Source organism: Halyomorpha halys, unplaced genomic scaffold, assembly GCF_000696795.3.
Source record: "Halyomorpha halys isolate HHAL.00 unplaced genomic scaffold, Hhal_1.1 Scaffold72.1, whole genome shotgun sequence".
NCBI lineage: Eukaryota > Metazoa > Arthropoda > Insecta > Hemiptera > Pentatomidae > Halyomorpha > Halyomorpha halys.
Window position 1 is genome coordinate 879307 of NW_027109364.1, and position 13035 is coordinate 892341.

At 29.4% G+C, this 13035-nt stretch overlaps 1 protein-coding gene across 7 annotated transcripts in view; it reads left to right on the forward strand.

The window, feature by feature from the left end:
• Myo61F (Myosin 61F) overlaps nt 1-4525 on the forward strand; it is a 234738-nt gene extending 230213 nt beyond the window's left edge. For all 7 annotated transcript variants that reach the window (XM_067047550.1, XM_067047544.1, XM_067047545.1 and 4 more), the window contains 6 exons: nt 1099-1258; nt 1340-1460; nt 2109-2230; nt 2318-2536; nt 3752-3858; nt 3942-4525. In XM_067047550.1, coding sequence (XP_066903651.1) covers nt 1099-1258; nt 1340-1460; nt 2109-2230; nt 2318-2536; nt 3752-3858; nt 3942-4053 — 841 coding nt within the window. In that variant the 3' untranslated portion in view covers nt 4054-4525. The remainder of the gene's footprint in view (nt 1-1098; nt 1259-1339; nt 1461-2108; nt 2231-2317; nt 2537-3751; nt 3859-3941) is intronic.
• The last annotated feature ends 8510 nt before the right edge of the window (nt 4526-13035 follow it).

Consider the following 13035-nt stretch of genomic DNA (forward strand, 5'->3'; position numbering starts at 1 on the left):
CTATTTTTCCTTTAATTTACTGTATTTTCAATTATGATGGGAAGAGTTAAAATAGTTTTTATGATATTTGAATCTGCTCAACATGGCCTTGATTCAACATACCGCCATCTTGGTTTTTTTTGTATCACAAAGTTATTATAAACAATGAAACTTGGTTAGCTTGCTTTTTAGATAAACAAAACAAATGAATATTAAAATGATACATGAAATAAAACATATTAAAAACCATTTATACCTCAAAATATACTATTTACTAAAAAAGAGCATATTACAATATATAGATAACAAGAAATAAAAGTGAAATAAGTTGTGAGTTTAAAATCTGTGAAACTGTATATAAAAATGAACAGAGAAAATAACTAGGATGATAAGACTCTAACTTTGACTTCTGTCAAAACAGCCCTAACAAAGCCCCGCAACGTGGGGCGAAACATTGGTTCAACTAAATCAGTCATTACTCACTCTGACTTTGACTTCTGTCAAAATAGCCCCGCAATGTGGGGTAAAATTTTGGCTCAATTAAAATAGTTATTACTATTTGAATTTCATTTGACCTCACCCAGACCATATTCCATTTATAAATGATTTTTATTTGAAGAAAAAAAAAATTGTATTCTCTTGATCTCTAACATTCTACAAAAGCCTGTTTCCTTGGTGGAAGTTTTCTACCATATTACTATTGTGACAAAGCATATACAGCATATATGCTGATGGTTCAACTTAGTGACTGTCATCTAGAAAATGGTGGAAGGGAAAATATTGAATTCAGAAACTTGAGTTAAATGAATAATGTAATTTGAACTAAATTAAAAAAAAAAATATTAATAAATGGAATTCAAAGAAATTTTTAATAAATCATACAAAAATGAATGAAACAAACTGCTTATAAGGTGTGACAGTTCATTATGATGGTGTATGCATGTAGCAGTTTAAGTGAAAGTAGCTATCACTTCTGTGGTCACCATGGAAATAGACCTCAATAGTATGTATGGTGTAATTTAAGAATAGTATTTAGTACTTTTGAGTAATTCTAAAATTGATATTTTTTTTTTCTGGCTTGAATATTTGTTCAAAATTATAAAACATTCTTATTTATAGGTTCATTGAAGGATTCATTACAAGGCATGACCCAGCTACCGAATTAAATCTAAGATTTATTCAAACAGCGAAGAAGCATTATCTTCTGCGTTTGTCCCATTCATTGCCCAAAACTGTTCTTGATAGATCGTGGCCTAGCCCTCCTGAAGTATGCGCTGAAGTAAGTCGTTGATAGGCTGGTTCCATTTTTAAAAATTTTTTTTTTTTGTTTTGTAATATTGATTTATCTTTTTTATTTTAGGCTTCAGAAATTTTGAGATGTATGTATTATCAATGGCTTGCCGGAAGATATTGCAAGTCCATTACTCCAGAAAGGAAAGCCCAGATGGAACTGAAAGTGCTCGCAGAATGCTTGTTTAAGGGTAATTTGATACATTTTGTACTTTAATTTTAAATTTCAAGTTTTCATTTGACAGTTGAAATGAATTTTTTAGTATTTGGTATTCTTTTTTTCTGGAAGAAATTTGCCTTTTTGTTATTTCTTTAATTTATTTTAACATCGAAACAACATTTATAGCATTATATAATGGTCGGAGGTGCAGTAAAAAAAAGGAACAAAAAATCGTTAAGAACTATTTCCACACTTACTTACACCCTACTTTGTAGGGCTAAAAAGGATACAACGACCCCTAGCCATCTCAACTATTTCTTTTGTAATTTCTATTTAGTTATATCTTATATGCAGAGGAGCTCCTAGTGGATTTTCTGAGCATCTTTTTAACCTTCCTTCCATAATTTCATTATTTTTATCTATGAATTTATTAGGGTTTTAAAAACGTCTAAAACAAAAACAGCATAAACCAAAGACGAATTACATGAGCTCAGCTAGTCTGTTGCATGACGTAATTATTTTAGTTAAATTATTTTAACATGCTAAAAGAAAGGAATATTTCATCATTTAATGCACTTTAACATGTTAAACTAAAGATCATGAATATTCCTATTATAATAAATGACAAATAAAAGATATAAAATTTATTTGAATGATGCAATGTCGATTGTTCTTACAGATAAGAAGAAAAGTTATAGCCTGAGTGTTCCAGAAATTTTTGTTGAAAATCGCTTGACAGAAAGTGGCAATACATTACGAAAACAATTTTTTATAAACGAAGCTAGTGGACAGAACTGTAAGGTTAGTATGAGCTATTGATTTCAAATAAACCTCTCTCATATATCCAAAAATTGTCTCATAACTCATTTGTAATGTTGTTCCTTGCAGTATGCGACATATGTTACGAAATTTGACAGGCACGGTTATAAAAAAAGGGATCGTGTCCTATTACTAACTGAGGGTTTTCTATATCTGACAACAGCAGGTGAAAAACAAATGAAGACTAAACACAAGTTCCCAATCGATCGCATTAATAAATTAGAAATAACCTCTGAAAGAGATAAGTTCCTTCTTGTGAGAGTTTCACCCGAATTGAACAAAGAAAAGGTACGTATCATTTTTTTCTGTTTGTATTAAATGTATTGTACTATACTAAGTGGTATATGTATTTATGTTTTATTTAAATAATACCTATTCTAAGTTTACCATTAAACTTAGAGGTATTATTTAATTATTTCTTACTTATATAAAATTAAGTTGATAAATTTTTCCTATATTCTAATAAAATCCTTGAAATGTTTGAGTTCTTATTATACTTATATTATAGTTCTACTTTATATCCCTTCAATATTGGGCGGATTATATAACTTAGTGTTCCCTACTCTTCCTTAACAACCTACCGATTCACTTCTGTCCTACATCCCCTCGGAGTCACCTTCGATCAACACCTCTCATGGAATAATCACATTTACCAAATCAATAATTGTACTCAAACAATTCCTAAGATTCCGTAATTCCATTCCTCAGAACACCCGTCAGCTCCTAGTATCCTCTCTCGTCTTTCCCCACTTCGACTACGGTTCCTTGGTCTATGGAGGGCTATCTGCAGGACTAGAGTTGAGACTGAAGAGACTCATGAATTGCTTTAAAGATTTGTCTTTGGGTTCCCTAGACACTCTCAAGTCTCCCACTTGTATACTGAGTTGAAGTGGCTCTATCCAACCTCCCGAAGACAATATCCTCCTTGGTGTTTTCCTATTCCAAGTTCTTAAAATCAAAAAACCTACCTATATCCTTGATCTTCTCACTCTTCGTTCATCCATCCACTCATTAAACACCAGATCCCAAATGATTGATTTATATGTGTCCTCCTATAGAACCGCCTTCTTTAGAAAATCCTTCGTAACACATGCAATCCCCTTCTGGAATTTTCTTCCCATCTCCATTGGCCAGTCCTCATCCATTCTTTCCTTATCATCATTCCTTATTATTTATTCTATGAGTCCACCCTGTGGGTTCACCCAGCCTCATGAAGTGGGTGCCCTTAATTGGGTAAAAATGTGATGGTTGAGCATGATTCTGACTAAATCAATTCCTTGCACAACCATTGGTTTAGTAGCAGTACACTTGCTATAAACCCTACACCCTTAATGGGTTGTAGCGGTACGGATTTATTTTTTTATATGTATTGTTTACATCAGAGTTAAATAAAGATTAAAAAGAAGACTTTAATTTCATAAATGAATTAATACACAAAACAGTTTTGCAACATTTTATGTAATATTAATATCATCTTCTAATCGAATTCTTTTTCTTTTCTAGGGAGATCTAATTCTTGAAGTTCCTCACCTCATCGAATTCATAACGATTTTTGTCGATGTCACAAAAAATCTGAACATCGTTAATATGAATAATATAAAAGATGGAAAGTATGTATAATTTTATTTAATATATGAATTTATACATTTATATAAAACCCATTTGTGTGTTAATTATGATTTTTTATTTTTAGAATAATGCATTGTATTACTAACGGGAAGGAGCGTAGAATAGATATAACTCTAGGCACAAATGGTCCAGACATCATAAAAGGACAAAGCGGTCAATTGGTTGTCGTCGGTTAAAAAGAGGAGTAACGTCTTACAAGATAGAAGAGCATCTGTTCTACATATAATTGCAAATACAGTGTCTGTTTATACGATCGCTATAAAATTGTGATATTCTTACTAAGTCATGATCATATCTATATGACAACTAAAAAAATATTTTTTTTTATACATTTTATGTAAGTAATGACAATTGTAAATTATTAAACTACTTACAAAGAAAAGTATGAATGTGCCATTATGAGCAAAATTATATTTATTTCATTTATTGTTAAATTACTATAATTTTTCAGTTTTTTAATCTTTTTCTTCAATTTTTTCCTACTGTGAGATTCAGGAAAGTTCTCCAATTAAAAATGTGTATTAGTTTTTTAATTTTAAAAATTATATTTTTGTAATTTATTTTATGAATAATTAACAGAGTGCACATTTATATTGTACATATTGTAAAAAATATAATAAAACTTTGTATAAACATGTTGAAACATTATTTTGAAGATTTTAAGATTATTTTTAACACCGTTTGGCATTATTGAGTCACTTATTCATTACTTGTTGTAACCTACAGTTTCCTTGATTAGGAAGCTATGAAATTTAGAATATTTGTTTATAGCTTGTTACTCATTATAATCAGTTCGTAAAATACCTTAGAATAATTTAGTTTTTCTGGTTCTTGGGAAAGACTGATTTTTTTTTTTTATATTACTTGCCCCACATTCTATCCCAGAGTTGCCCAACTTACAAAGCCTCAAGGGCCAAAATTAACTTGAATGAGGTTTCGGGTCATATAATAATTTATACTGTAAATTATCAATAAGATTAGTTTGTAAGGTAAAGTTATTATTAAAACCAAAAGTATTAATATTTCTTTATATTGGCCAAGTATTTGTTATACCTAAATATAGAAAATATAAAGACAGCAATATATTTTTGTTATTCATTAATCGATAGAAACATTACAATGACAATCAAAAGTATAAACTTCATCGAAGATAACATACTTTCGCCTAGGTAAGTGCTTCCGAACATTGATAACACTTTTAGTCCTAAATTGTGTGAGTTGGGAAGTCAACTTGATAACTATAAATCACTACATTGTTTTAACTAACTTATAAACCAACATATTTTATATAATTTCTTTAATATTAAATTATAAAATCTCTTTCAAAAGGAAGGTTTTTAAAAATTAATTTTGTTTAGTCTAATAAGCTCTTGTGGGCCATAAGTTGGACAACCCTGTTCTACCCCAATAATTGCCTTTTTTTATAATTTTTATTTTGTACTTATTTTCATAAAAGGAATATATAAAAAAAAGTATATAATAAATAACGTAACATATATATTTACATAAACATATACATGTAAAACAAAACTTTTTTTGTATTATATTTAACAATAAAACATCATAAACATTAAGATTGTTTTGGAGGCATTTTATTCATTTCGGCATTAATATTAATATTTTTATCTTTTTTCTTGGAAAGATGGACTTTTTGACTATCGGTAGCGATTCCTCTAACTTGTTCTTCGATGGCTTTGTTCACATTTTTAGTTATAATTTTCTTCAATTTCTGTACTTCTTCGTGTCTGGCTTTTTTAGGCTCAATCGGACGATCTGTAACAAAACAAGTAAAATGATGAATATATAAAAGAAATTTAATGAGGTGTAGATAGTTGACCGTAGATTAATGCTTGAAGAAGTTTGTTGGGGGGGGGGGTGCGGTCAGCAAAGAACAACATAAATAAACAAAACCATATTTATTTATTTTATGCCGATGTTTCGACCTGAGTTTCAGGTCTTCATCAGGGCTATAGAACAGAAGAGATAACAACATTTAGAGTAACATACAATTGAAAAGGAATATATATATTTATATTTTTAGTATAGGTATATAAGTTAATACTCACAATGTAATTCAGATATAAGCCACTCACTATTTTTCATTGTTTGTCATAATGTCCAATTTGTAGATTCCATTTATTTATTTAATTTTTCAATTTTTTAGACATTACTTGCATATCTTATATTATACATATCTTCTTACCTACATGATACTATATAAGTCACTGTTTTCAATTTACTACCATACAATTCCAAAAATATCAATCAATTCAAAATTTTTTGTACTATTCAATTATCAGTTATCATTTATGATTTAATTCCGTATTTTATATAATTCTAAATTTGTTTGTATACTATTCCTTTTCAATTGTATGTTACTCTAAATGTTGTTGTTATCTCTTCTGCTCTATAGCCCTGATGAAGACCTGAAACTCAGGTCGAAACGTCGGCATAAAATAAATAAATATGGTTTTATTTATTTATGTTGTTCTTTGCTGACCGCACCCCCCCGACAAACTTCTTCAAGCATAAAAGAAATTTATTGTTGAAAGAATAATTTAACATGAAATATTCTTATTAATAATTTTCTTGAACTATGGTAGTTCCAAATGTAAGAATTATTTTTTTCTTTTTTTTTTTTTTAGAAAAGATTCAATTACATTTATTTTCTATAATAAGGTTATTTATGATTTTTTAGTTTTAACATGAAAATGTGTTAAATGGAGAAATATTTCCTTCGTTTAGCATATTAAAACGATATAATGTTTAACATGGTTGAGAATCTGTTAAAAGGGCTGTTGGAGAAAGACGTCACGAGACTGAGCTCTACCCCATTTTGTCTGATGGCATTTTGATAGGTTAGTTGCTCCTAGTTCATGTAGTTTTTGTTTTGCATGTTTTTAAACTTTAATAAAATAATGGATAAAAATAATAATTAAGTAATGGGAAAAACTATAAGAGGAAACAAGGAACAAGTGAGGCAGAGAAAAGGAAATAATCTAATAAAGATTAAAAGGTTACAAAACAAGTTGCTAAGAAAATCCGCTAGGAGCTCTTATTACACAAATAACTTTATACTTAACAAATAATTTGGACATTAAATTAGCCTGCTCAGATACCTATACTTATTATAACATTATATTAAAACTTTTTAAATTTAAAACATCATGAATACTCCTAATATTTACATAATTTTAAATTTTTAACATTTGTATATTTTTCTAAATGGTTATTGCCATTTCAATGAACGCATTTTTGAAGACACATTGACAACTTTAAATTCCAAAATCCAATTTTTATGCACTTAATGGCTGTTACACCTTCAGTGAGTACATAGGGCAGGATGGTAATGCAGCAACAAGTCAGGGAACTGGTATGACGTAGGTATACAAAACCTGTCACAGTACCTTCAAAAATGCATCGATTGAAGTATTTTCTAAAAAACGTAGGAAATGTCAGGCTTTTAGGATAACACTCGACACAATACAATAATTCATGGGAAATTAAACCACCCTTTAATTATTTTCCAAAACCTACAGATAATATCAACAATTTCAAGATTTTCCGGTATTGTCAATAATTATGAAGATCTTCTGGTATTATCAACAATTATTAAGATTGATTAAAAAACAGACATGACCCAAAACATTATATTAATATATATATAATTTTTTCAATTTCTTGAGACTGGTATTTATTTTTTAAATAAATAAATTGATATCCATGTAAATTATCAACACCCAACAGTCCAACATTTCGACCATCCCCAAGGACATTCTTAAATATAAATTTACACCTCACATCCAATTATTTAAAAATGTCTTAATGGCTATTCTGTCCAGGTCATTAATTACAAGTCAAATTACCTTATTTTGTCACAATTTCATTAATTTTGAAAACTTTTAATTTTAGTTCAACTTAAAGCTATCAACTATCATATAAATAGTATAAAATAAAGGTTTGTATGATAGTTGATAGTGTTAAGTTGAACTAGAATTAAAAGTTTTAAAAATTAATGAAATTGTGACAAAATAGGGCATTTTGACTTGTAATCAATTACTTGGGCAGAATAGTAATAATTTAATAATTGGGTGAGTGGTATAAATTTATATTTAAGATTGTCCTTGGGGAAGGCCAAACATTGGACTGTCGATGATATAATAAAGTGTGTTGAGAATTAACATGGATACCAATTGATTTATTAAAATTATAATAATATTTAAAGGGCGGTTAAATTTCCCAGAAATTATATATAAGAAGTATAACCCTTAGAAAAACGTATTATTTTGAAAGATTACTCTCATGATATTTCAGGATTTTTTTTATTGTACTTCGATTTTTGATCTTGCATTTTACTATTAATGGAGTATCCTGGTTTTTCAAGGTAAAAGATCAATTTGGATGGTATGTCGAGATTTGGACCAAAAAAAAACTCATGAATAATAATGACTAAGATTTTAACAAGTAGTCTAGACTCATACAAAATAATGTTTTTTATTACTTCAAATGACTAATGATAAAATTTATAGTTTGATGTGTTAATAGCACAAATTACAAACACAAGATAGACCAGCGTATAACAAGTGCAAGACAGAGCCTTCTTCTCTCGGTCAAGAATATTGAAATCCCGACAAATCTGAAGCTAAGAGTGTAAAATACTATGTAACCAGCTAGGTAAATTAAACCTCCATTTAATGTAATTAAAAAAAAAAAACTTGCAGTTAACTAAATATTTTAGATTTCTTTAGTAAAAAGTTTTAACAAATTAAAATAGTCTAATTGGAGAAGATGGTCGGGGGGTGCGGTCAGCAATGAAACAACATAAATAAACAAAAAATATTTATTTATGCCAACGTTTCGACCTGATTTTTAGGTCTTCATCAGGGCTATAAAAACAAAAATACAACAATCATCATTTAGAGAGAGAAAAAAAAATTATATAAATAAAAATAAAACAGATAAAACTATATATATAAATAAAATAATGGACAAGAGAGTAGTAGATTGATTACATTATTATTTATATACATTATATATTTATTTGTTGCTCACATTTATATGTATATAAATAATAATGTAATCAATCTACTACTGTCTTTTCCATAGTTAGTAATCTACTAATTTATATTTTCATTACATTATAGTGTATATTTCCAAATTTTTAGTATATAATTTATTTCATTTCATATATTAGTATTTATATAATTTTTTTTTTCTCTCTAAATGATGGTTGTTGTTTTTATAGCCCTGATGAAGACCTGAAAATCAGGTCGAAACGTCGGCATAAATAAATATTTTTTGTTTATTTATGTTGTTTCTTTGCTGACCGCACTCCCCTCCCCCCCGATCATCTTCTCCAATCAGTAATCTACGGACAACTATATACACTTCATTAAAATAGTCTAATGTAAGTTTTTGAAAGATAAACCACAGATTGCCAGCAGAACGCTACAGTTATTAGAGTTAATACTTTCAACACTTTTATTAGAATTTAACTTACATTCAATCTCCATTAAATTCAAAGTAAATTATTAAAAACAAAAATAGGATCATAGTACAGACCTAAATAAAATAATCTTTATAATGACTATTGATTTTAAAACTTTTATAATACTATTATATCGATGGTACAAAACAAAAACATCATGGGTTCATTTTAGGAAATTTTACAGCATAAACAAATGAGTGTCTTGAAAAATGCATAAAGTTCTACGGATGTAATAACCGTTTTGCTAAAGTTTTATAGTCATATGAGTTTTATGAGCCAATACGTCATATTTACACTCAAACTCGACTCTTGTCATCAAGTATTTTTTCAATGACATTACAATACCAAATTCTGACATAGTGCGCTATTCAGGCCTCTACTAGGACAACAGACTGACATGTGTAAACCACATAAGACATAAAAGAACTTGACCAACGTTACAGACTTCTTTATAGGCTACTAGACAGATGCTCAAAACTATCCATTCATAAAATATTATTTAAACAAATTTGGAACAGAAAAAAGAAAAACATCAGAAAAATACAATCTTTTTAATCCAAAGTACTCAGAAAAATTGTTGATGTCCCTTTTTATAATCCTAGCGAAACAATAAACATTGATTTTGAAAATGCTTTTGGCATCGCGACTGTCAGAGCATTTAAATAATTTCTAATCCATTGACTCAAGGAATATCTGTTGCCACCAATCTAATTCAGCACTGATCTCATTTGTTTTTTTTACTTCATTGAAAGATAATTTTTTTTTCTCTCCTTCTTATGCTGAATTTGCTCTGTGAAAAGTGCAAAGTAAATTCCAAAATGGCCAAGATAACATTAATTGTAAAATAAAATAAAGTTATATTAGACCGAACTCTGTTTCATGAGTGTGGTGGCTGGAACATTGGTATTAATAGAATAATAATAACTCAACTGACCACACACTCAATTATCTCATCTACCATCAACAAGAAACATATTAAAAACTTTGTTTTAATTCAAATTCTATTGTTGTACAGCAATAATTAGCACATGGTACTTAATATAGGTTAGAAATCAATCCCTAGCATTCTATTTATAAATTATTTACTTTCACAATATGCCATGTAATAAATGATACTTAAACTATAATAATTACAAAAATGTGGACTACTTACTTTTTCTAGACTGTGTTTTGGGATTAGGCCCTTTGTTTTTATCTATTTTCTTTTGGTTGCCAGGAGCTAATACCTTGGCTTTCCCTTTCCTAAATCCCTGAGGCATTTTCTTTTAGCAGTGAAAGCAGTTAACTGTAATTATAATAGAAAAAACCTTATTACTCAACTATATAAGTACACCTTAGTATTTTGAATTCAATACTAAAAGCAACATACAATACAAAGCACTCACAAGCCGTCCTCGAACCACACCTAAAAATATCGGGAGGTTACAACTTAAGACGTCATCAGACGGCTTTTGGTTAGAATTAAAAAAACAAACTATATAAATAGATCTTGTGTATCATTTTATATATTTTTAAAGTTATTATGAAAGATCTCAAGAACTTAAAGGTAATTGGTTGCAAAATAACATATAAACATAAAAGGAAAATAACTATTCATTATGAACAAACATTTCGCTCCACTTTGCTCCATCAGGGCTTTCAAAATGAAAGAAAACCCTGCTCATAATAAATAGTTTATTTACTATTTGAGCTATTTCAATCAACGAGTTTCCAATATTCAAATATATTAATTTCATTCAATACTGTTTTGATTTTAATTCTATCATGGTTGTTATCTTGATTTGTACTTAATCCTGACGAAGGCCTAGAATTTACACCATACTTGACAGTTAAGTAGTGCTGTCGATTTACCCACTCAAAAAATACCCGCTCAGTGCCTTGAAAATATGTTTTGCCCGAGAATTACCCGCAACTTTACACGCTCTTGGAGAATCGTTATAACTGTATGATAGTAACCATCATGATTATTCTGTCGCATTAGCTTTGGCGTTATAATTGATAGTACAAGTAATGGAACGGAGCAACTTTCATGTTAACTATCACATGTATTCGCCTTGAAAGTGAACAATCGTACAGTTTCAGTTATTGCAACAAAAGTCGCAGCCTCTACAATGGTGTAACTGTTTGATAGTTACAGTCGCGACAGAATTAACGAACTAGGTCTGACGTGATAGTTGATTATACTAGTAATGTCAGTGGACTAAGAGATGCGTTAAATGTCATGTTTAACCGTCATATGTACACCTCTTGACAGTCAACTGTCGCAACATATCAACCATACCAAATGTAATGACAATAGGTGGGAAAACATCATGCTTATATATTGTTTTGATTATTTCTGATCTTTAAATTAATTCAATTCAAAGTTTTTATACACCTCATCAACAGTTATGAGGTTGAACGGTAATTCTAAGAAAAAATTGTATCAGTTCTGGGCCCCAAAGATAATTCAACGCAAAAATGATTCCACCCGGACAAAAAAAAACAGATCCAAGGTCCAAAAATTATATTCATCCCAGCCTCAAAAATAAATCAGTCGCGGACACACAAAAGAAATATATCATGGATCCAAAGTCGTCTAGGTACGACTATGTCCTAAAATTCAATATCTAAGGAAAAATAATATCTTGTTAGTTGTACAAAAAAGTCTCTAATGATTAACAAAGAAAACTAGTTGATTGACTAACAAATACCTGCTAAGGTGAAAAATACCCGCAAATCGGCAGCACTGGTCATGTAACTGTAACTATCAAATAGTTACGCCATAGAAGGAGATGCGACTTTAGCTGCAATAATGGAAACTGTTCTGGCACAAACTTAGAGTAAGTTGTATCATAGTAATGTAGAGCACACGGTAATAGGCTATTTTAAGTAATGTTTATAGTTGTTATTAATATTAATTTATACTCTGTACATTTTAGTTTTGTAATAATTAATTAAAGAAATTAATTGTTCTATAGAACTTTCATTTTCATTGTGGGGTATGACTTTACAAACAATAAAGTTTTGAAACATCTCCACGATATAGTTGTATTATTGACATATCTTCAAGACTTATCAAAAATAGCCTTTTTGTGGGTCCTTCAATGAAGGATCAGTCAATGATACAACTTTGTTTTGGCTACATTTCGCAACTTTATTGTTTGCACAATTGTGCCCAACAATCAGGAAAACAGTTCACAACAATTCTCTCTTCAAATAATTACTACAAAACTAAAAGTACAATATATTATTGTTAAAAAATCGGATGTATAAAACTTAAATTCATGTTATTCTGACCTGATAAGTACATAAAACACAATTAACAACATTAAACAGAAACAGACAAAATATAAATAACAGACTGATTACCTGCTGGAAAACACAAAAAAACAACCGCTACAGGTGAAAAAACCTGAACAACCTAACCTTCATATCGAAACCGATTCAGTTCTTGTCTAAACCTGAAGATGGTATGATCCACTGCGGTGGAGAATCGTAAGTAATGTTTCTATCAAGAAATATTTTGATTGAAATATTTACTAGTAATTTTGTGGCAATTGTGTAGGGAGTATTTGTTCTAAAAAAACTACTTTTCTCATTGTAGGACAAAACTATATAAACAATAAAGTTGCGAAACATCGCTAAAACAAAGTTGTATCGTTGACTGATCCTCAAGACCCACAAAAAA